General features: G+C 43.2%; 1 protein-coding gene across 1 annotated transcript in view; it reads right to left on the bottom strand.

The window, feature by feature from the left end:
• Window positions 1-1,931: 1,931 nt before the first annotated feature.
• Window positions 1,932-26,258, bottom strand: part of apbb3 (amyloid beta (A4) precursor protein-binding, family B, member 3) — a 24,878-nt gene continuing 551 nt past the window's right edge. Inside the window, exons 2-11 of the mRNA XM_028594626.1 lie at window positions 26,152-26,200; window positions 15,197-15,346; window positions 14,107-14,234; window positions 13,960-13,965; window positions 13,260-13,374; window positions 8,782-8,866; window positions 8,624-8,707; window positions 6,893-7,008; window positions 6,600-6,776; window positions 1,932-2,186 (exon numbers count right to left, since the gene is read on the bottom strand). Of these exons, the coding sequence (XP_028450427.1) occupies window positions 1,932-2,186; window positions 6,600-6,776; window positions 6,893-7,008; window positions 8,624-8,707; window positions 8,782-8,866; window positions 13,260-13,374; window positions 13,960-13,965; window positions 14,107-14,234; window positions 15,197-15,346; window positions 26,152-26,200 (1,165 nt within the window). The remainder of the gene's footprint in view (window positions 2,187-6,599; window positions 6,777-6,892; window positions 7,009-8,623; window positions 8,708-8,781; window positions 8,867-13,259; window positions 13,375-13,959; window positions 13,966-14,106; window positions 14,235-15,196; window positions 15,347-26,151; window positions 26,201-26,258) is intronic.

Raw genomic sequence — 26,258 nt, forward strand, 5'->3', positions numbered from 1 at the left:
TTTTACGATGGTAAAAGTCCTGATTATTTACATGGAGTCTGGTGGAGGTTGATTGTCGTTCCCATCAGTCACTAAGACACAAATACATGTTTAAATTCTTTAACTTGAATGCACCAATCAAACACATGCCCATTCCTTTTCATTCATCGTTTTATCTTTTTAAATCTTTCATGTTCTTATTTCATATATTTTATGAGTTATCTAAAAAGTTCTTTAAATAACTTTTATACGACGTTTGAAACGTTTTCAGAGAAACATTTTACAAGAAAAGAGTTAAAATATTTCAGCTATTAAGTCATAACTTTGCAGGTTTAGTTTTACTGTCAGGAAAACTTGAAGAATTACAGTCGAAATATTTCATTAAAAAAAGTTCTAAGAATTTTTTTTACCACAAAATATGACTTAAATTAGGCCAAAGTACTTTTCCTCAAATTATTGCAACTTTCGACATCAGCGCCCTCTGGTGGTCAGAATCACTTCCTGTTCTCTAAAACCCTCTAAAAACGCTGCAACATTTCCCGAAATGGGAAGCTACATACGGCAAAATATGACTTATATTAGGCCTAAGTACTTATTTCTCAAATTATTTCCACTTTTTCCTCAAATTATTGCTACTTTTGACTTCTCTAAACCCCAACGCTGCAACATTTCCCTAAATCTAGAGAATACGTGCGGATTAATATCTGAGCTACAATCAGAGGCTAGACGGGAGTCATCCCCACACTTACTGTTGACGTTTTTGATGATTTTATCTGTGATTTCATCACTTTTTTGGCATAAAAAAAAGAAAAACAAAAAAAAACGTCAATAATAAGTTCCAGAACCGTGGTCGTTCTCTAACAGCTGACGCTGTAATATTTCCCTAAATATGAAGCCTGAAGAATAAACGAACGGGAGAATATCTTCGTCACATTAACGTGGGAAACACATGAAGGAGATTAAACTATTCACAGCATCCTTCTACCCAACATCTAGATATAATTATTACATATTACACTACCATCCTGAGAAGCTATCATACAACAATAGTCCCGTAGTTGTTGAACAGTTACTAACGTATTTGTCTCTGGCTCCTCCCTCGTGTCTCTAGCTCCTCCCCTCATGTCTCTAGCTCCTCCCTCATGTCTCTAGCTCCTCCCTCATGTCTCTGGCTCCTCCCTCGTGTCTCTGGCTCCTCCCTCATGTCTCTAGCTCCTCCCTCATGTCTCTAGCTCCTCCCTCGTGTCTCTAGCTCCTCCTTCGTGTCTCTGGCTCCTCCCTCATGTCTCTAGCTCCTCCCCTCGTGTCTCTAGCTCCTCCCTCATGTCTTTGGCTCCTCCCTCATGTCTTTGGCTCCTCCCTCGTGTCTCTGGCTCCTCCATCATGTCTATAGCTCCTCCCCTCATGTCTCTGGCTCCTCCCCTCACGTTTCTAGCTCCTCCCTCGTGGCACTGGCTCCTCCCTCGTGTCTCTGTCTCCTCCCCTCATGTCTCTGGCTCCTCCCCTCATGTATCTAGCTCCTCCTTCGTGTCTCTGGCTCCTCCCTTGTGTCTCTGGCTCCTCCCCTCATGTATCTGGCTCCTCCCCTCATGTCTCTAGCTCCTCCCTCGTGTCTCTGGCTCCTCCCCTCATGTCTCTAGCTCCTCCCTCGTGTCTCTGGCTCCTCCCCTCATGTCTCTGGCTCCTCACCTCGTCAAAAAAGCGATTAAAAAAACGCTGAAAGAAAACTATAAAATTCCCGAAAAAGCCACAAACCCCTCAAAATAAAACGTCAAAAACCAGCCAGAGAAAAAGCACCAAAAACATCCCCAAAAAAAAGAGTCACAAAGGGGGAGGAGCCTGTTTCCTTTTCTCTGCAGTGATTGGACGGTGAAACTGAAGCCTGCTGGCGTGCATATGGGGGGGGGAGGGGGAGGTCTGATGACACGTGTCTCCGTAGGCCCCGCCCCCCGTCATTGGGAGGTGGCGGCCTGTTTTCGGAAGGTTTCGAAGAACGCCAGCATCCCCTTCCTGCCGTTGCCCTTGGTTACCCTGGGGGCTGTGGCCGTGGCGATGCCGCTGCTGCTGCTGCCGTTGCCCTGGAGATGGGAGGAGAGAGGAGGGAAGGCGTCCATGGAGTTGGCCCGTTTGACCTTCGACGAGGCCGCACGCCACGACTTGGTCCTCGGGGGCGGAGTCTGAGCCACCAGACACTTCTGGTACTGCACCTGCACACAGGAAGTAGTTAGTACACACACACACACACACACACACACACACACACACACACACACACACACACACACACACACACACACACACACACACACACACACACACACACACACACACACACACACACACACACACACACACACACACACACACACACACACAGACACACACACACACACACACAGACATACACAGACACATATATACACACACACACAGACATACACACACACACACACACACACACACACACACACACACACACACACACACACACACACACACACACACACACACACACAGACACACACACACACACACACACACACACACACATATACACACACACACACACACACACACACACACACACACACACACACACACACACACACACACAGACATACATAGACACACACACACACACACACACACACACAGACACATACACACACACACACACACACAGACACACACACAGACACACACACACACACACACACACACACACACACACACACACAGACATACACAGACACACACACAGACACACACACACACACACACACACACACATACACACACACACACACACACACACACACACACACACACACACACACACACACACACACACACACACACACACACACACACACACACACACACACACACACACACACACACACTGCTGTTGTCAGTGCAGCAGACAGTTAAAGTAGTGACCTGCGGTATCCTTGCAGATATAAATGCTAACTTTGCTTCCTTCCATTTATAAACGACAGCAGTGATTCAGCCGATAGATTTTTCGCTTTCCCATCAGACGTGAGCTGACGCTGGCGCCGTTTTGTTCGCCGTTTCTCCTTCTGCTATTCTGCTATTTCTTGTGTTTTTCCTGTTTGTTTGCTTTCGCTATGACCCTACCTCTGGACAGCCTCTGTACCTCTGGACCCTCTCTCAGCTGGTTCCCCAACCCGCCTGGGCTCCTCGACCGGACTCTCGCCTCTTCGGTTAGCCGCTAGCTGGCTGCCCCCGTTCACCAAACGCTTGGCGGCTAATCCTAGCCGCTACAGCGGCTAACCCGATTGCTTACCTCCTCCACCAGACGTGAGCCGTGACCGATACTGGACCTTCCTCTCCTCCTGTCATGCCGTGGATCATTCTCTCACATCATTCGCCCACCTCTGTGCTCCTAGCCCACGGCTAACCGCTATCACGGAGCTCTCAGTCCCTCCGCTCGGCATCATGATCAAATATTCAACTCTGCAACTGGTCCAACTCGTCAACTACTCCATTCCATCCTGCATCCCAGTCATCAGACAGCTCGGACTTCTACATCGATCCTGTTACATCCACAGAAGCTCTCGCCGCAAGTTTGATTTCTTCCACCACGGACAATCCATTCCATCCATCTGGTCACCTGCACGCTCTGTCGCACCTGTCCCACGTCATCAGAATGCTTCACCCACTGGATCACATAGGGCTGAACGCACCGCCAGGCTGCACAGAAAACCCGGACTGGACTACTAGTGCTTTTGTCCCCCCTCAACTGCAATACCCCCACACCCCACCGACCACACGCACTGCTAACCGGGACAACCTCAGATCTCTCCAGCCTGCCCCCATCCCACCACCCTCTCACCATGCCAACTTTGCCCTCCTCAACACCTGATCGCTCACCAATAAAGCCCCCGCCCTCCATGAACTAATCCTAGACAACACTCTGGACTTCCTTCTGCTCACCGAAACCTGGCAACAACCCAACAACTTCTTCTCCCTCAACCAAGCATCCCCCCCTGGGTACAATTACATCGGCAAACCCCACCCCTCCCGCCGTGGAGGTGGCCTCGCCGTCATCTTCAATCAGAACTTCCGGATCACAGAACTCACCCTCCCCTCAGTATCATCTTTTGAATATCTCGCCTTCAAAGCTCCTTCCTCCATGACATCATTTACATCCTCATTTACCGGCCACCTAAACCAAATCCCTTCTTCCTCTCTGATTTTACTGAACTCCTCACACTAACCTCATCTCTCTCTCTCCACGTCTGCTGCTACTCCGTGACTTAAACATAGACTCCGTCACCTGCAAGCTGTCATCAGAATTCACCATCGTACTGGACAACTTCTCTCTCACCCAACATGTCACATTCCCCACCCATGAAAAAGGACACATCCTCGACCTGGTCTGCTCCACTAACCAACCGGTGCTCGACCTCCATCCATGCCTCTTTCCCCTCTCTGACCACAAACTGATACGTTTCACCATCCCTTCTCCGACCCCACGCCCCCGCCTCCTCAGAGAAATCACTTTCCGCAACCTCAAATCAATCTATCCCCACCATCTCTCTGACCTGCTCTCCACCTGGACTCAACCCTCACCTCACCTGATGACCTCAGAAACCACCTCAACTCCACCTTGTCTACCTCCCTCAACACCCTGGCCCCCCTCAAAACAAAAACTGTCACTTTCAACACCTTTTCACCCTGGTACACACCTGCACTCCGGAAAATAAAACAAACATGCCGCCAACTTGAACGGCTGACAAAGAAATCATCCCTCACAGTCCATCATGAAGCCTACAAACTCCACCTCACTGCCTACAAAGACAAATCTGCCTACCTTTCCACCATCCTCACCGACCCCTGCCAGAACCCCAGAACCCTCTTCTCCACAATTAACAACCTCATCAAGCCTCGGACCAACAGCCTCCCTACCTCTACTCCTGATCTCTGCAACTCATTCCTCCACTTTTTCACTGACAAAATCAACAACATTTACAAATCTCTATCCCCTGTATCGGACCTCCCAGGATCTACTCCAGCACCCATTATGGACCCTCCTCTCCCCATCTCTCCTGACCTCATGACCCCTTCTCCTCACTGCCTCCTCTCCCAGTTTGACCAAGTCACTCCACCTGAAATCTCCAAACTCATCAGCTCCTCCAAACCCACTACCTGTTCCCTTGACCCCCTCCCTACTCCGCTCCTGAAGTCCTGCCTCCCCGTACTATGCCCCTACCTCACTAACCTCTTCAACTCCTCACTGTCCCTTGGAACTGTCCCCTCTGCCTTCAAAACTGCTGCTGTCACCCCAATCCTCAAAAAACCTGGTCTGGATCCCTCCTCTCTCAACAACTACCGCCCAATATCCAACCTCCCCTTTCTGTCTAAAACCCTGGAACGTATAGTTGCCTCACAACTACAAACCCATCTTCATGCCAATAACCTATTCGAACCTCTCCAATCTGGTTTTCGCCCCCTCCACAGCACAGAAACCGCTCTCCTCAAAGTCCTCAACGACCTCCTCACCTCTGCTGACGCCGGTTCCCTCAACATCCTCGTCCTCCTCGACCTGAGTGCAGCCTTTGATACCGTGATCCATAACATCCTGCTCACCAGACTCAATACCGTGATCCATAACATCCTGCTCACCAGACTAAAAGACCTCGGTATCGAAGGTACTGTACTCAGCTGGCTCCATTCCTACCTTTCCAACAGATCACACTTCATCTCTCTCCACAACCACACCTCTGCCACAGCCAGAGGTCCCCAAGGCTCCGTACTCGGCCCCCTCCTCTTCATCATCTACATCCTCCCCCTTGGTCAGATACTCCGCCACTTCAACTTCGACTTCCAGTGTTACGCCGATGACAGCCAGATCTACCTCAGCACCAAATCCCCCCACAATCCTCCCCTCTCCCACACCAACTCCTATCTGTCAGCTATTAAAACCTCGATGCAACACAACTTCCTCAAACTCAATAGCAACAAAACAGAATTCATCGGCTCCAAATCCACACTCAGTAAAACCAATAACCCCACCCTCACCATCGACGGCACCATTGTCTCCCCATCTCCCCAGGCCCGCAACCTTGTCGTTATCTTTGACTCCACCCTCTCCCTTGAGCCTCAGATCCATCAAGTCATTAAAACCTCCTTCTTTCACCTCCGCAACATCGCCAAAATCCGACCCTCTCTCACACCCCCCGCTGCTGAAAGACTCATTCACGCCTTCATCTCCTCTCGACTGGACTATTGCAACTCACTTCTCCTTGGCATCAGCTCTACCAAAATTAACCGACTCCAACTGGTCCAGAATTCGCCTGCCTTATCTCCCAGGCTCTGGAACTCCCTCCCCCAAGAGATCCGCACCTCTGAGTCCCTCACCATCTTCCAGTCCCGCCTCAAGACCCATCTCTTCACCTCTGCCTATCCCTAGCCCCACGACCCCCTCCCTTTTCATCTGTGTCTGAATCTTGTTGTGTTTTGTTTGTTTTGTATTGTTCTGTTTTTGTGATATACCTCCCATGTAAAGCAACGTTGAGTCCATGAAAAGCGCTATATAAATTCAATTTGTTATTACACACACAGACACACACACAGACACAAAGCTGTGAGGTCACCATGCATGCGGCCTGCACGGCCTCCGATAGGTTCCCTGCGTCGGGCTCACACCAGAACACGTGGCACTCAAACCGCTGCGTGCCGGCGTCCAGGATCACGGCGAAGGTGTGGCTGTCGTGGCCCACGCCCAGGAAGGTCAGGAAACGCACCTGGCACTCCCACAGAGGCTCCTCCCCCTCCTGCCAGCAGCCAATGGGAGACAGGGAACAGAGTCAGCTGACAGACACAGCAGGGGAGACACTAGCTATCACTGTGTGTGTGTGTGTGTGTGTGTGTGTGTGTCTGTGTGTACCTGGCCTCTCCAAAGAGACAGGATGTTGTCGGTGACGTGGATCACCGTAGGCTCCCACTCGTCTCTGTCGGTGGAGTTCATGATGCTCTCTATCGCCCGGTTCAACACCTCCATCCCTGCAGCACAGGACACAGAGACACAGGATACAGAGACACAGGACACAGGACACAGGACACAGAGACACAGAGACACATAGACACAGGACACAGAGACACAGGATACAGAGACACAGAGACACAGGACACAGAGACACAGGACACAGGACACAGAGACACATAGACACAGAGACACATAGACACAGGACACAGAGACACAGAGACACATAGACACATTTACACAGAGACATCTGTGAAACTGGTCCAGTATTAAACCAGAACCGAGCTGTAATGTAACCCTACAGGACTAATGTTCAGCAGCAGTTAGAGTCACTAAAAGTTCTGTTGTTGCTGCTGACAGACTCAGATTATTATTCTAAGTGTCTGACAACATTATGGGATGGATCCCTACAGAGATAGACCTTTTAGTTAAAGAGTAAGATCCTTTTAGTTTAACATGAAACAGCCCCGAAATCACCATCACCAAACTCCACCAGACTCCATGTAAATAATCAGGTCTTTTAGCATGTATAGAGCCAGCATATTTCCACCAGACTCCATGTAAATAATCAAGACTTTTAGGGTGTAAAGAGCCAGCATATCTTCACCAGACTCCATGTAAATAATCAGGACTTTTAGCGTGTATAGAGCCAGCATATCTCCACCAGACTCCATGTAAATAATCAGGACTTTTAGCGTGTATAGAGCCAGCATATCTCCACCAGACTCCATGTAAATAATCAGGACTTTTAGCGTGTATAGAGCCAGCATATCTCCACCAGACTCCATGTAAATAATCAGGACTTTTAGCGTGTATAGAGCCAGCATATCTCCACCAGACTCCATGTAAATAATCAGGACTTTTAGCGATTATAGAGCCAGCATATCTCCACCAGACTCCATGTAAATAATCAGGACTTTTAGCGTGTATAGAGCCAGCATATCTCCACCAGACTCCATGTAAATAATCAGGACTTTTAGCGTGTATAGAGCCAGCATATCTCCACCAGACTCCATGTAAATAATCAGGACTTTTAGCGTGTATAGAGCCAACATATCTCCACCAGACTCCATGTAAATAATCAGGACTTTTAGCGTGTATAGAGCCAGCATATTTCCACCAGACTCCATGTAAATAATCAGGACTTTTAGCGTGTATAGAGCCAGCATATCTCCACCAGACTCCATGTCAATAATCAGGACTTTTAGCGTGTATAGAGCCAGCATATCTCCACCAGACTCCATGTCAATAATCAGGACTTTTAGCGTGTATAGAGCCAGCATATCTCCACCAGACTCCATGTAAATAATCAGGACTTTTAGCGTGTATAGAGCCAGCATATCTCCACCAGACTCCATGTCAATAATCAGGACTTTTAGCGTGTATAGAGCCAGCATATCTCCACCAGACTCCATGTAAATAATCAGGACTTTTAGCGTGTATAGAGCCAGCATATCGCCACCAGGCTCCATGTCAATAATCAGGACTTTCAGCGTGTATAGAGCCAGCAAATTTCCACCAGACTCCATGTAAATAATCAGTGGGTTGGTGGGGTGAATTTCAGGGCTGTTTCAAGTTAAACTAAAAGAACCTTACTCTGTAGGGATGCTGAATGTCGGTGTGATTCTGTCCTACCCATGGCTCTGGATACCGGCAGGTTCCCGACGTACTGGACCTCAAACTTCTGCACCTGCTGCCGCACGGCCTCCAGAAACTCCACTGAAACAACAACAGCAACACAGTGAGCCAATCAGAGAGCAACAGCTGCAGGTGATGTCAGAGTGACAGCTCACCTTGTCTGGGCAGGTCTTCAGGTGAGATGCTGTCCATTGTCAGGGAGCGAGACGGCCGCATCAGCGTCTTCTCTGACATCATCATCTGCAGAGGAACCAAAAACATCCTGTTCACCTGCAGAGCTAACCTGTTGGCATACTAACACGCTAAGTTAAGAGAGCTAACCATGCAGCCAGGGAGCTAATGTTAGCATAATAACATGCTAAGTTAAGAGAGCTAACAGCATCTCATGCAGAAGTCCGATGCATTTAATGAATCTGTTAAAGGTGCTTTGCCATACTAGCCTAGAAATCTAGACCACCCTATCGGTAGCAAATATAATTTGCAGCCAGGGTCATCTAGCAACTCTCGGTTGGCTTGTGAGCTGGAAAAACCAAACTCTAGTCAGGCCAATCACATCGTGTATAGAGTCGGTGGGCGGGGCTTATGGCTGCTGCTGCTGCTGGTGAACAGAGGTCTTCTGGAAGACTTGGAGTTCAGCTTTTCTTTGAGAAAAGAACAAAGAACGTCACTCAAGTCATTCTTTAAAAAAACGAAGCTGTGTTGGGAGTTTAAAGTTTAATCTACCAGCTAGTGTTGCTCTGATTGGTTGTAGTGCTATCCTATTGGTGCAGAGGGAATTTGAAAGACAACCGTTTATCCCGCCCCTCGGATTGAGCCCTGACCAATGGCGAGTTCCCAGACCCAACATCTGGATGTGGGGCTGGCTGGTCAGGCTTCTACCATGGACTCTGTAACTCGGTTACCTTGTTTCAAGCCATTCTAGCATGATATAGAAAGCCATGCAGCAGGAAGTGGTCAGAGACCATTAGCTGTGGTCAGTGACCATTAGCAGTGGTCAGAGACCATTAGCTGTGGTCATTAGCTGTGGTCAGTGACCATTAGCAGTGGTCAGAGACCATTAGCAGTGGTCAGAGACCATTAGCTGTGGTCAGAGACCATTAGCAGTGGTCAGAGACCATTAGCAGTGGTTAGAGACCATTAGCAGTGGTCAGAGACCATTAGCTGTGGTTAGAGACCATTAGCAGTGGTCAGAGACCATTAGCAGTGGTCAGAGACCATTAGCTGTGGTCAGAGACCATTAGCAGTGGTCAGACACCATTAGCAGTGGTCAGCGACCATTAGCTGTGGTCAGGGGCCATTAGAAGGTGCAAAGGGTGGTGGTGTCATGATATACATAAAAAACAACATTCAGTGTCAGGAAATTCAATGGCTGAATGATCATGAACTGGAATGCTTGGGCTTAAATATCACGTTATCACCACAAATGTCTTTCACAATCATTGTGATCTATCGCCCCCCCTCCTCAGATGCCACCTTTTATGGAAAGTTTGACAACTTACTGAAAGAATGTAACTTAAACAAAGAGACCATTATTTTGGGGGATATCAACATAAACTGGGAGGACACATCATGTAGAAAAAAACTTAAACAAATAACTGACAAATTTGATCTAGTCCAAATGATCAAAGGGCCCACAAGAATCACCACATCAAGCAGCAGCCAGATTGATTTAGCATTTACCAACCGACCTGAGAGAATAATTAAATCATACAATATGTTAGCTGGTCTTTCTGATCACAATTTGATCCTTGTGGCCAGAAAGCTCTCAAAAAAGAGATTTGATTGTTCTGTCAGAGGGCGTGAGTTTGTTGGAATCCCCCAAAAACACCAGGAAGGATTTAAAAGTGCTGTCCAGCGGATTGATTGGGATCACATATTGTTGGGAACAAATTGTGAAATGGACTGTGAAACTTTTTAGCGACAATTGAGAGAACAATTAAAGATTTCAGCTGTAAAGTTAAACAAAAACAACAAAAAACATACTACCCTGGATGAACTCTGACATACTCAAACTAATGAAAGAGAGGGATCTTGCGTTAAAAAATGCAATTAAAACTAAGTCAGCTATTGCTAAAAATATGTTTACAACATTGAGGAATAAAACTGTTAAAGCTATACGCAAGGCCAAAGCAGATTTTTTCTTGACTATAATAGAAAATGCAAAAGGGGATTCTAAAACAATCTGGAACCAACTAAAAAACTTGTAGGACAGGACACAAAAATGAAACAACTTCTAGAAATTAAGATAAATGGGCAGATTACTTAACAACACCAAAGAAGTTGCAGATGCCTTCAATACTTTCTTTATTGAATCTGTATCCACTATTGCCCAAAGCTTCCCATCAAACAATCTAGTTGTTTGTCCGATAAATAATTCGGAGCCAATATTCAGCCTAGGCACAGTCACAGAATATGAAGTCTTACAGACAATAAGAGCACTAAAACCTTCCAGAACTAGAGACATATTTGGCATAGATATGTGCATGCTAAAAGAACTCAGTTCCACGTTATTATCACCAATAACCAAAATTGTTAATCTCTCCATTATTGAGGCAGTATTTCCAAGTGTGTGGAAGTCTGCTGCTGTTGTTCAATTTTCAAAAATGGAGATCCATTGTCAGTGGACAATTACAGACCAATCAGCATTACACCTACAGTGTCAAAAGTTGCAGAGAAACTAATTTCCCAACAAATAATCACACACTTGAATATCACTACATTTTCCCTTCATTCAATGCAATTTGGTTTCAGAACTCAACACTCCACGGAAACTGCTAATTGTTTTTTCATAGAAAATATCAAACATTTATTGGATAAAGGTGGCGTGGTTGGAGCTGTGTTTCTTGATCTAAAAAAGCCTTTGACACTGTAAATCATCAAATATTATTAACCAAACTAAGCAAATTTAACTTCTCCTCAGATGCAATAAAATGGATAGAATCATATCTATCGAATCGCTCACAGTCAGTCAGGGTCAGTGATTACCACTCACCGCCCCTCGCCATGTCCACAGGGGTACCTCAAGGTTCTATTTTGGGGCCTCTTCTATTTTCACTGTATATAAATGACCTTCCTTCAGTTTGTTCAGACGCCTATATTCAGATGTATGCAGACGATACAGTCATCTATACCCATGGTAAAAACTCAAAACAAGTTGCTGAAAGACTATGGCACATGTCTCTGAATGGCTAACTCAATCCTGCTTAAAACTTAATGTAAATAAAACAGTTTCAATGTACTTTTATAAATCAAACATTGCAAATAATCAGGCAGATATTTATGTGACAGGGGAAAAAATCCAAGTTGTGTCAGAATTCAAATACCTAGGCATCTTAATAGACTCAAAACTAACTTTTAAATCACAGATAAAAAAGGTCTGCAATCGAGTCAAATTTAATATCGCAAATTTCCGGTTCATAAGATCACACTTGTCACTTCCGGCAGCTAAAATGTTCATGCACAGTATGGTTCTGTCTCACATTACTTACTGTCTTACAACCTGGTCACAGGCAAATAAAACAACACTAAAACCTTTAGAGTCACTTTACAAACGGACAATCAAAATTCTGGATAAAAAACTTCAAGATATCACCATTGTGCTATTTTACAAAAGCATAAGCTTTTAAGTTGGGAAAATGTCATCAAGTATTCAAACCTCTGTCTGTTATACAAAATCATCCATGGCCTGTCATCTCCTCCACTCAGTCAGTTTGTAAATATCAGGAACACCACACAGAGAGTAACACGAGGGTCGGCCCGAGGAGACTGTGTTGTTCCTCTGCGGAAAAGTGCATTTAGTCAGAGTGCCTTTTCAGTCACAGCAGCACAGGAGTGGAACTCTGTCCCTCAGAACATCAGAGAACTCACCACTTACACTCTCTTCAAAAACATCTAAAAACTGGTTCATAACACATCAGACATGTCAGCATTAATAAGAATATGTATTATCTTCCCTCAATCCAACCGTGCTGCCACTTGTGTCTCACTTGTGTCAATGTGTAGTTTAATATGTTTTTATATACTGTATGTATGAGTATGGGTATGTGTGTATGTGTGTGTATGTATGTATATGTATATGTATATATATATATATATGTACGGATGTGTGTATGTATGTGTGTATATATATTTTTTTCTTTTTTAACCTAATGTCTGTCTTACAGCAAACTTATTCTGTACACTGTATTCATCAACAGGATTTGAATATTTAAATCTGTTTTACTGCTCTTTTATATTTGTATTGTTCACTGTAATCTTCTTCTTATTGTTTTTTTTTAGGTAGACAATTTTAAGATCTGTCCAGGGACAACGGATGAAAAATAGCCTTTTGGCTAATTCTGGTGCATTTGCAGCAATGTTAATTAATGTACACTGTCCCTGTCAAATAAACTAATAAATAAAAAATAAATAAATAATAGCTGTGGTCAGGGACCTTTAGCTGTAATCAGGGACCATTAGTAGTGGTCAGGGACCGTTAGCAGTGAACGGATGGAGGTAGGCAGTTGGAGACACAGCCTGGAGGATTTTGTTGTCCTTTGAGGAAATGCTGGCTCCATCCAACCCTGAGATTGTCTACGTATTACTGATAGACCGCGAACGTGAACCATGGGACGTTAACAACGTAGCGACTGACCTTGGAGCACATCTCGTGCAGCGCTGTGGCGATGGCTTTGGCCGGAGCGTTGCAGCGAAACACGTGACACTTCAGCACACAGCTGTCCTTATCACCGGCCACGAAGGCAAAGTCCCTGAACACACACACACACAGTGTCATGTAGCAGCTGGGCCATTGATCAGTAATAATAATAACCGTAACATGTCATACAGAGTGAGGTAGATGTTAGATCTCCCGTTACATATGTCGACCAGTAGAAGTGTTAAAAACTTTTCAAAATGTGACAAGACATTAAAAAAGCAACAAAAAACTCAAAGAAAGGACAACAACTTAAATAAAAGCAGCAAAAACATGGAAAAAACACGTCGGGAATAGAGACCAATTGTCAGAAAAGTCAAAAGTGTGATCTAGCATCTAGCGTGTGTCGGGTGTGATCTAGCATCTAGCGTGTGTCGGGTGTGATCTAGCATCTAGCGTGTGTCGGGTGTGATCTAGCATCTAGCGTGTGTCGGGTGTGATCTAGCATCTAGCGTGTGTTGGGAGTGATCTAGCATCTAGCGTGTGTCGGGTGTGATCTAGCATCTAGCGTGTGTCGGGTGTGATCTAGCATCTAGCGTGTGTCGGGTGTGATCTAGCATCTAGCGTGTGTCGGGTGTGATCTAGCATCTAGCGTGTGTCGGGTGTGATCTAGCATCTAGCGTGTGGTGGAGAGGCTCACCTGTCCCTGCCAGGTGAGGGGGGGGGGCAGAGAGAGACAGACAGGGTTAGACAGTTAGACAGGTAAACATCAAGCTGTGACTGCATGCTGTTAGCCTAGCTTAGCACAAAGACTCCTCTACCTGTGTAGAGCGTGTGATTGGCTGACCTGCCGTTGTTGCAGCCCACCCCCCAGACTCGGATGTTGATGATTGGCTGAGAGTGCAGAGGGGTGTGGTCTAAAGGGTCCAATAGCGTCAGGGTGTCTTTCTTCAGAACCATTTTCATCTCTCGACCCTGCAGACAGACAGGCAGGCAGGCAGACAGACAGACAGGCAGACAGGCAGGCAGACAGACAGGCAGACAGACAGGCAGGCAGACAGACAGACAGACAGACAGACAGGCAGGCAGGCAGGCAGGCAGACAGGCAGACAGACAGACAGGCAGGCAGGCAGACAGGCAGGCAGGCAGACAGACAGACAGACAGGCAGACAGGCAGACAGACAAGCAGGCACAAAGACAGACAGACAGACAGGCAGGCAAGCAGGCAGAGAGACAGACAGAGAGATAGACAGGCAAACAGACAGACAGACAGACAGACAGACAGGCAGGCAGACAGACAGACCGACAAACAGACAGACAGACAGACAGACAGACAGGCAGACAGACAAACAGGCAGGCAGGCAGGCAGACAGATAGGGGGAAGACAGGGGGAAAACAGATTAGAGAGACAGACAGACAGACAGACAGACAGACAGGCAGACAGGCAGGCAGGCAAGCAGGCAGGCAGACAGGCAGACAGACAGACAGGCAGAGAGACAGGCAGAGAGACAGACAGACATGCAGACAGACAGAGAAGCAGGCAGAAAGACAGACAGACAGACAGACAGGCAGGCAAGCAGGCAGAGAGACAGACAGAGAGAAAGACAGGCAGAAAGACAGGCAGGCAGACAGGCAGACAGACGGACAGGGGGAAGACAGGTTAGACAGACAGACAGACAGACAGACAGACAGACAGACAAACAGACAGGCAGGCAGGCAGACAGATAGGGGGAAGACAGGGGGAAAACAGGTTAGAGACAGACAGACAGACAGACAGACAGACAGGCAGTGATCACCCATTGGTTTGTGTGACTGTTTTTTTGTTGAAAGTTGAGAAGTAGACTCAGACTTGTTTGGAGCCGGTGGAGTCGCCCCCTGCTGGAAGTTAGACAGTATGCTGCTTTATGGCAGACAGACAGGTTGACTAGATGTCTCACCTCCCCCCAGGCTCCCTGCCTGTCTCTCTGCTCGGGGCTGGTGCATTGAGACAGCTGCTGGATGACGTTACTGACAGCAAGACTGCTGCGACCTGGAGACAGGTCCTCCTCCTCAACCTCCAGCCATCCCAGAGACCGCACTGCAAAACACTGGCAGACAGACAGGCAGAGGGACAGACAGGCAGACAGACAGATAGAGAGATAGACAGACCAAGAGACAGACAGACAGAGAGACACACAGACAGGCAGAGAGACAGACAGAGAGAGAGACAGACAGATGAAGCGGTCAGTGAGTTGATGGTGAGAAACGAGGACAAAGAGAGAGATTAGATCAGATTAATCTGTTTCAAAGAGAGAGAGAGATTAAAGCTACTTCCACTTCCTCTGACATCACAGCTGTCCTGCCAGCTGTTAGAGACCGAATCGCCGTGACAACAACCACTTCCTGTAGCCAGCTGGCTGTACATCTGAATTGTAGAGATATTTTAAATCAGCAAAACTAGTTTATTTAGGCAGGCAGATTTAGTTTATTTTATATATATATATATATATATATATATATATATATCTTTTATCACTGCATATATTCCAACTTTTTGGGAAATATTAGGACTTGTTTTTCCAAACGTGAAAGTTGAGAAGGTTGTCTCAGCTCCCCCTCATGTCTTATGACCACATGCTCAGAAATTAAGGTACAGTGAGGGTACAATTAATTTCTTTAAGGTACACAAATGTACCATCAAAGGTACAAACATGTCTCCAGCTGAGTACAAATGAGTACCTCTCCAAAGAAAAGGGTACACAATGACTTATGCATGCTGAAAGGTACATATAGGTTCCCTTTGAAAAGGTACATTCTCATAAATAAATAGTGAAGGTACGATCTAGTTATTTAAGGTACAACATTCACAAATGTACCATTAAAGGTCCTAATGAGTTCCCATGGGGTACTAAGAAGTACCTTTTGGGTGCACATCCTGTAGGGTACAGATAAGTACCTTATTCAAGTCAAAGGGTACACATCCTATAGGGTACAGATAAGTACCTAATTCAAGTCAAAGGGTACACATCCTGTAGGGTACAGATAAGTACCTTATTCAAGTCAAAGGGTAAACATCCTGTAGGGTACAGATAAATAAGTACCTTATTCAAGTCAAAGGGTACACTTCCTATAGGGTACGGATAAGTACATTATTCAAGTCAAAGGGTAAACATCCTGTAGGGTACAGATAAATAAGTACCTTATTCAAGTCAAAGGGTACACTTCCTATAGGGTACAGATAAGTACCTTATTCAAGTCAAAGGGTACACTTCCTAGAGGGTACAGATAAGTAACTTATTCAAGTCAAAGGGTAAACATCCTGTAGGGTACAGATAAGTACCTTATTCAAGTCAAAGGGTACACTTCCTAGAGGGTACAGATAAGTAACGTATTCAAGTCAAAAGGTACACATCCTGTAGGGTACAGATAAGTAACTTATTCATGTCAAAGGGTATATTTCCTGTGGGGTACAGATAAGTACCTAATTCAAGTCAAAGGGTACACTTCCTATAGGGTACAGATAAGTACCTTATTCAAGTCAAAGGCTACACTTCCTAGAGGGTACAGATAAGTAACTTATTCAAGTCAAAGGGTAAACATCCTGTAGGGTACAGATAAGTACCTTATTCAAGTCAAAGGGTACACTTCCTAGAGGGTACAGATAAGTAACTTATTCAAGTCAAAAGGTACACATCCTGTAGGGTACAGATAAGTAACTTATTCATGTCAAAGGGTATATTTCCTGTGGGGTACAGATAAGTACCTAATTCAAGTCAAATGGTATACTTCCTATAGGGTACAGATAAGTACCATATTCAAGTCAAAGGGTACACTTCCTATAGGGTACAGATAAGTACCTAATTCAAGGTAAAGGGTATACTTCCTATAGGGTACAGATCAGTACCTTATTCAACTCAAAGTGTACACTTCCTGTGGGGTACAGATAAGTACCTAATTCAAGTCAAAGGGTAAACATCCTGTGGGATTCAGATAAGTACCTTATTCAAGTCAAAGGGTAAACATCCTGTAGGGTACAGATAAATAAGTACCTTATTCAAGTCAAAGGGTACACTTCCTATAGGGTACGGATAAGTACATTATTCAAGTCAAAGGGTAAACATCCTGTAGGGTACAGATAAGTACCTTATTCAAGTCAAAGGGTAAACATCCTGTAGGGTACAGATAAATAAGTACCTTATTCAAGTCAAAGGGTACACTTCCTATAGGGTACGGATAAGTACATTATTCAAGTCAAAGGGTAAACATCCTGTAGGGTACAGATAAATAAGTACCTTATTCAAGTCAAAGGGTACACTTCCTAGAGGGTACAGATAAGTAACTTATTCAAGTCAAAGGGTAAACATCCTGTAGGGTACAGATAAGTACCTTATTCAAGTCAAAGGGTAAACATCCTGTAGGGTACAGATAAATAAGTACCTTATTCAAGTCAAAGGGTACACTTCCTATAGGGTACGGATAAGTACATTATTCAAGTCAAAGGGTAAACATCCTGTAGGGTACAGATAAATAAGTACCTTATTCAAGTCAAAGGGTACACTTCCTATAGGGTACAGATAAGTACCTTATTCAAGTCAAAGGGTACACTTCCTAGAGGGTACAGATAAGTAACTTATTCAAGTCAAAGGGTAAACATCCTGTAGGGTACAGATAAGTACCTTATTCAAGTCAAAGGGTACACTTCCTAGAGGGTACAGATAAGTAACGTATTCAAGTCAAAAGGTACACATCCTGTAGGGTACAGATAAGTAACTTATTCATGTCAAAGGGTATATTTCCTGTGGGGTACAGATAAGTACCTAATTCAAGTCAAAGGGTACACTTCCTATAGGGTACAGATAAGTACCTTATTCAAGTCAAAGGCTACACTTCCTAGAGGGTACAGATAAGTAACTTATTCAAGTCAAAGGGTAAACATCCTGTAGGGTACAGATAAATAAGTACCTTATTCAAGTCAAAGGGTACACTTCCTAGAGGGTACAGATAAGTAACTTATTCAAGTCAAAAGGTACACATCCTGTAGGGTACAGATAAGTAACTTATTCATGTCAAAGGGTATATTTCCTGTGGGGTACAGATAAGTACCTAATTCAAGTCAAATGGTATACTTCCTATAGGGTACAGATAAGTACCATATTCAAGTCAAAGGGTACACTTCCTATAGGGTACAGATAAGTACCTAATTCAAGGTAAAGGGTATACTTCCTATAGGGTACAGATCAGTACCTTATTCAACTCAAAGTGTACACTTCCTGTGGGGTACAGATAAGTACCTAATTCAAGTCAAAGGGTAAACATCCTGTGGGATTCAGATAAGTACCTTATTCAAGTCAAAGGGTAAACATCCTGTAGGGTACAGATAAATAAGTACCTTATTCAAGTCAAAGGGTACACTTCCTATAGGGTAACGGATAAGTACATTATTCAAGTCAAAGGGTAAACATCCTGTAGGGTACAGATAAGTACCTTATTCAAGTCAAAGGGTAAACATCCTGTAGGGTACAGATAAATAAGTACCTTATTCAAGTCAAAGGGTACACTTCCTATAGGGTACGGATAAGTACATTATTCAAGTCAAAGGGTAAACATCCTGTAGGGTACAGATAAATAAGTACCTTATTCAAGTCAAAGGGTACACTTCCTAGAGGGTACAGATAAGTAACTTATTCAAGTCAAAGGGTAAACATCCTGTAGGGTACAGATAAGTACCTTATTCAAGTCAAAGGGTACACTTCCTAGAGGGTACAGATAAGTAACTTATTCAAGTCAAAAGGTACACATCCTGTAGGGTACAGATAAGTAACTTATTCATGTCAAAGGGTATATTTCCTGTGGGGGTACAGATAAGTACCTAATTCAAGTCAAAGGGTACACTTCCTATAGGGTACAGATAAGTACCATATTCAAGTCAAAGGGTACACTTCGTATAGGGTACAGATAAGTACCTTATTCAAGTCAAAGGCTACACTTCCTAGAGGGTACAGATAAGTACCTTATTCAAGTCAAAGGCTACACTTCCTATAGGGTACAGATCAGTACCTTATTCAACTCAAAGTGTACACTTCCTGTGGGGTACAGATAAGTACCTAATTCAAGTCAAAGGGTAAACATCCTGTGGGATTCAGATAAGTACCTTATTCAAGTCAAAGGGTAAACATCCTGTAGGGTACAGATAAATAAGTACCTTATTCAAGTCAAAGGGTACACTTCCTATAGGGTACGGATAAGTACATTATTCAAGTCAAAGGGTAAACATCCTGTAGGGTACAGATAAATAAGTACCTTATTCAAGTCAAAGGGTACACTTCCTAGAGGGTACAGATAAGTAACTTATTCAAGTCAAAGGGTAAACATCCTGTAGGGTACAGATAAGTACCTTATTCAAGTCAAAGGGTACACTTCCTAGAGGGTACAGATAAGTAACTTATTCAAGTCAAAAGGTACACATCCTGTAGGGTACAGATAAGTAACTTATTCATGTCAAAGGGTATATTTCCTGTGGGGTACAGATAAGTACCTAATTCAAGTCAAAGGGTACACTTCCTATAGGGTACAGATAAGTACCATATTCAAGTCAAAGGGTACACTTCGTATAGGGTACAGATAAGTACCTTATTCAAGTCAAAGGCTACACTTCCTAGAGGGTACAGATAAGTACCTTATTCAAGTCAAAGGCTACACTTCCTAGAGGGTACAGATAAGTACCTTATTCAAGTCAAAGGCTACACTTCCTAGAGGGTACAGATAAGTAACTTATTCAAGTCAAAGGGTAAACATCCTGTAGGGTACAGATAAGTACCTTATTCAAGTCAAAGGGTACACTTCCTAGAGGGTACAGATAAGTAACTTATTCAAGTCAAAAGGTACACATCCTGTAGGGTACAGATAAGTAACTTATTCAAGTCAAAGGCTACACTTCCTAGAGGGTACAGATAAGTACCTTATTCAAGTCAAAGGCTACACTTCCTAGAGGGTACAGATAAGTAACTTATTCAAGTCAAAGGGTAAACATCCTGTAGGGTACAGATAAGTACCTTATTCAAGTCAAAGGGTACACTTCCTAGAGGGTACAGATAAGTAACTTATTCAAGTCAAAAGGTACACATCCTGTAGGGTACAGATAAGTAACTTATTCATGTCAAAGGGTATATTTCCTGTGGGGTACAGATAAGTACCTAATTCAAGTCAAATGGTATACTTCCTATAGGGTACAGATAAGTACCATATTCAAGTCAAAGGTACACTTCCTATAGGGTACAGATAAGTACCTAATTCAAGGTAAAGGGTATACTTCCTATAGGGTACAGATCAGTACCTTATTCAACTCAAAGTGTACACTTCCTGTGGGGTACAGATAAGTACCTAATTCAAGTCAAAGGGTAAACATCCTGTGGGATTCAGATAAGTACCTTATTCAAGTCAAAGGGTAAACATCCTGTAGGGTACAGATAAATAAGTACCTTATTCAAGTCAAAGGGTACACTTCCTATAGGGGTGCGGATAAGTACATTATTCAAGTCAAAGGGTAAACATCCTGTAGGGTACAGATAAGTACCTTATTCAAGTCAAAGGGTAAACATCCTGTAGGGTACAGATAAATAAGTACCTTATTCAAGTCAAAGGGTACACTTCCTATAGGGCACGGATAAGTACATTATTCAAGTCAAAGGGTAAACATCCTGTAGGGTACAGATAAATAAGTACCTTATTCAAGTCAAAGGGTACACTTCCTAGAGGGTACAGATAAGTAACTTATTCAAGTCAAAGGGTAAACATCCTGTAGGGTACAGATAAGTACCTTATTCAAGTCAAAGGGTAAACATCCTGTAGGGTACAGATAAATAAGTACCTTATTCAAGTCAAAGGGTACACTTCCTATAGGGTACGGATAAGTACATTATTCAAGTCAAAGGGTAAACATCCTGTAGGGTACAGATAAATAAGTACCTTATTCAAGTCAAAGGGTACACTTCCTATAGGGTACAGATAAGTACCTTATTCAAGTCAAAGGGTACACTTCCTAGAGGGTACAGATAAGTAACTTATTCAAGTCAAAGGGTAAACATCCTGTAGGGTACAGATAAGTACCTTATTCAAGTCAAAGGGTACACTTCCTAGAGGGTACAGATAAGTAACGTATTCAAGTCAAAAGGTACACATCCTGTAGGGTACAGATAAGTAACTTATTCATGTCAAAGGGTATATTTCCTGTGGGGTACAGATAAGTACCTAATTCAAGTCAAAGGGTACACTTCCTATAGGGTACAGATAAGTACCTTATTCAAGTCAAAGGCTACACTTCCTAGAGGGTACAGATAAGTAACTTATTCAAGTCAAAGGGTAAACATCCTGTAGGGTACAGATAAATAAGTACCTTATTCAAGTCAAAGGGTACACTTCCTAGAGGGTACAGATAAGTAACTTATTCAAGTCAAAAGGTACACATCCTGTAGGGTACAGATAAGTAACTTATTCATGTCAAAGGGTATATTTCCTGTGGGGTACAGATAAGTACCTAATTCAAGTCAAATGGTATACTTCCTATAGGGTACAGATAAGTACCATATTCAAGTCAAAGGGTACACTTCCTATAGGGTACAGATAAGTACCTAATTCAAGGTAAAGGGTATACTTCCTATAGGGTACAGATCAGTACCTTATTCAACTCAAAGTGTACACTTCCTGTGGGGTACAGATAAGTACCTAATTCAAGTCAAAGGGTAAACATCCTGTGGGATTCAGATAAGTACCTTATTCAAGTCAAAGGGTAAACATCCTGTAGGGTACAGATAAATAAGTACCTTATTCAAGTCAAAGGGTACACTTCCTATAGGGTACGGATAAGTACATTATTCAAGTCAAAGGGTAAACATCCTGTAGGGTACAGATAAGTACCTTATTCAAGTCAAAGGGTAAACATCCTGTAGGGTACAGATAAATAAGTACCTTATTCAAGTCAAAGGGTACACTTCCTATAGGGCACGGATAAGTACATTATTCAAGTCAAAGGGTAAACATCCTGTAGGGTACAGATAAATAAGTACCTTATTCAAGTCAAAGGGTACACTTCCTAGAGGGTACAGATAAGTAACTTATTCAAGTCAAAGGGTAAACATCCTGTAGGGTACAGATAAGTACCTTATTCAAGTCAAAGGGTACACTTCCTAGAGGGTACAGATAAGTAACTTATTCAAGTCAAAAGGTACACATCCTGTAGGGTACAGATAAGTAACTTATTCATGTCAAAGGGTATATTTCCTGTGGGGTACAGATAAGTACCTAATTCAAGTCAAAGGGTACACTTCCTATAGGGTACAGATAAGTACCATATTCAAGTCAAAGGGTACACTTCGTATAGGGTACAGATAAGTACCTTATTCAAGTCAAAGGCTACACTTCCTAGAGGGTACAGATAAGTACCTTATTCAAGTCAAAGGCTACACTTCCTATAGGGTACAGATCAGTACCTTATTCAACTCAAAGTGTACACTTCCTGTGGGGTACAGATAAGTACCTAATTCAAGTCAAAGGGTAAACATCCTGTGGGATTCAGATAAGTACCTTATTCAAGTCAAAGGGTAAACATCCTGTAGGGTACAGATAAATAAGTACCTTATTCAAGTCAAAGGGTACACTTCCTATAGGGTACGGATAAGTACATTATTCAAGTCAAAGGGTAAACATCCTGTAGGGTACAGATAAATAAGTACCTTATTCAAGTCAAAGGGTACACTTCCTAGAGGGTACAGATAAGTAACTTATTCAAGTCAAAGGGTAAACATCCTGTAGGGTACAGATAAGTACCTTATTCAAGTCAAAGGGTACACTTCCTAGAGGGTACAGATAAGTAACTTATTCAAGTCAAAGGTACACATCCTGTAGGGTACAGATAAGTAACTTATTCATGTCAAAGGGTATATTTCCTGTGGGGTACAGATAAGTACCTAATTCAAGTCAAAGGGTACACTTCTATAGGGTACAGATAAGTACCATATTCAAGTCAAAGGGTACACTTCGTATAGGGTACAGATAAGTACCTTATTCAAGTCAAAGGCTACACTTCCTAGAGGGTACAGATAAGTACCTTATTCAAGTCAAAGGCTACACTTCCTAGAGGGTACAGATAAGTACCTTATTCAAGTCAAAGGCTACACTTCCTAGAGGGTACAGATAAGTAACTTATTCAAGTCAAAGGGTAAACATCCTGTAGGGTACAGATAAGTACCTTATTCAAGTCAAAGGGCACACTTCCTAGAGGGTACAGATAAGTAACTTATTCAAGTCAAAAGGTACACATCCTGTAGGGTACAGATAAGTAACTTATTCAAGTCAAAGGCTACACTTCCTAGAGGGCACAGATAAGTACCTTATTCAAGTCAAAGGCTACACTTCCTAGAGGGTACAGATAAGTAACTTATTCAAGTCAAAGGGTAAACATCCTGTAGGGTACAGATAAGTACCTTATTCAAGTCAAAGGGTACACTTCCTAGAGGGTACAGATAAGTAACTTATTCAAGTCAAAAGGTACACATCCTGTAGGGTACAGATAAGTAACTTATTCATGTCAAAGGGTATATTTCCTGTGGGGTACAGATAAGTACCTAATTCAAGTCAAATGGTATACTTCCTATAGGGTACAGATAAGTACCATATTCAAGTCAAAGGGTACACTTCCTGTAGGGTACAGATAAGTACCTAATTCAAGGTAAAGGGTATACTTCCTATAGGGTACAGATCAGTACCTTATTCAACTCAAAGTGTACACTTCCTGTGGGGTACAGATAAGTACCTAATTCAAGTCAAAGGGTAAACATCCTGTGGGATTCAGATAAGTACCTGTGTTCAAGTCAAAGGGTAAACATCCTGTAGGGTACAGATAAGTACCTTATTCAAGTCAAAGGGTAAACATCCTGTAGGGTACAGATAAATAAGTACCTTATTCAAGTCAAAGGGTACACTTCCTATAGGGTACAGATAAGTACCTAATTCAAGTCAAAGTGTACACATCCTGTAGGGTACAGATAAGTAACTTATTCATGTCAAAGGGTATATTTCCTGTGGGGTACAGATAAGTACCTAATTCAAGTCAAAGGGTACACTTCCTATAGGGTACAGATAAGTACCATATTCAAGTCAAAGGGTACACTTCCTATAGGGTACAGATAAGTACCTTATTCAAGTCAAAGGCTACACTTCCTAGAGGGTACAGATAAGTACCTTATTCAAGTCAAAGGCTACACTTCCTAGAGGGTACAGATAAGTACCTTATTCAAGTCAAAGGCTACACTTCCTAGAGGGTACAGATAAGTAACTTATTCAAGTCAAGGGTAAACATCCTGTAGGGTACAGATAAGTACCTTATTCAAGTCAAAGGGTACACTTCCTAGAGGGTACAGATAAGTAACTTATTCAAGTCAAAAAAAGGTACACATCCTGTAGGGTACAGATAAGTAACTTATTCAAGTCAAAGGCTACACTTCCTAGAGGGTACAGATAAGTACCTTATTCAAGTCAAAGGCTACACTTCCTAGAGGGTACAGATGAGTAACTTATTCAAGTCAAAGGGTAAACATCCTGTAGGGTACAGATAAGTACCTTATTCAAGTCAAAGGGTACACTTCCTAGAGGGTACAGATAAGTAACTTATTCAAGTCAAAAGGTACACATCCTGTAGGGTACAGATAAGTAACTTATTCATGTCAAAGGGTATATTTCCTGTGGGGTACAGATAAGTACCTAATTCAAGTCAAATGGTATACTTCCTATAGGGTACAGATAAGTACCATATTCAAGTCAAAGGGTACACTTCCTGTAGGGTACAGATAAGTACCTAATTCAAGGTAAAGGGTATACTTCCTATAGGGTACAGATCAGTACCTTATTCAACTCAAAGTGTACACTTCCTGTGGGGTACAGATAAGTACCTAATTCAAGTCAAAGAGTAAACATCCTGTGGGATTCAGATAAGTACCTGTGTTCAAGTCAAAGGGTAAACATCCTGTAGGGTACTGATAAATAAGTACCTTATTCAAGTCAAAGGGTACACTTCCTATAGGGTACAGATAAGTACCTAATTCAAGTCAAAGTGTACACTTCCTGTAGGGTACAGGTCAGTACCTAATTCAAGTCAAAGGGTAAACATCCTGTGGGATTCAGATAAGTACCTTATTCAAGTCAAAGTGTACACTTCCTGTGGGATTCAGATAAGTACTTAATTCAAGTCAAAGTGTAAACTTCCTGTAGGGTACAGATAAGTACCTTATTCAAGTCAAAGGGTACACATCCTATAGGGTACAGATAAGTACCTCCTGTGGGGTACTAAAAAGTACATTTCAAATGACGGTACATAACTTGGGGTGCTATTAAGTACCTTTTTCAAGTGAAAGGGTACACAATCCTGGGGTAGCAGCTACTTGTACGTGCCTTTTCTAAGAAGGTACAGATGAAGTCGAGGGCTTGGAACCAGAGGGGGGCGTAGTAGGCCTAATGATTGGCCTTTGACAAGCTTTACCAGAAGAGCCAAAACTAAATTTGACCACGATTCAATCAACTGTATGAATGAACTTTCAACCCCGATGCTACATTCACAGACATACCGATATGATAGTAAACTGACAATATTATGACTGGTGTGCGAGCTAACTTTTGCAAGGCTGTACTTTGCGCTGGGATTTGTTGCTAACTTGCTAACTCAATGAATGCACCTTACTTAACCTCTCTTTTAAAGTCTGTAGGTGTGGGATGGAGTCACGCTGTAGTCAGAGTCAGCTGGCTGTTAGTTGTTGTTGTTGTTGTGTTTGTTGTGGTTGTTGTGTTGTTGTTGTGTTGTGTTGTTGTGTTGTTGTCGTTGTGTTGTTGTGTTGTTGTGTTGTCGTTGTTGTTGTTGTTGTGTTACCTTGGAGTTTGGCTCAGGGTTGGTGAGATAATCTTCATGCCACGAAGACCTGAGAGAAAAAACACAACTCATAAAAACTGTACAGAAGCTGTATGTGTCTGTTTGTG

This window comes from Perca flavescens, chromosome 13, assembly GCF_004354835.1.
Source record: "Perca flavescens isolate YP-PL-M2 chromosome 13, PFLA_1.0, whole genome shotgun sequence".
Lineage (NCBI taxonomy): Eukaryota > Metazoa > Chordata > Actinopteri > Perciformes > Percidae > Perca > Perca flavescens.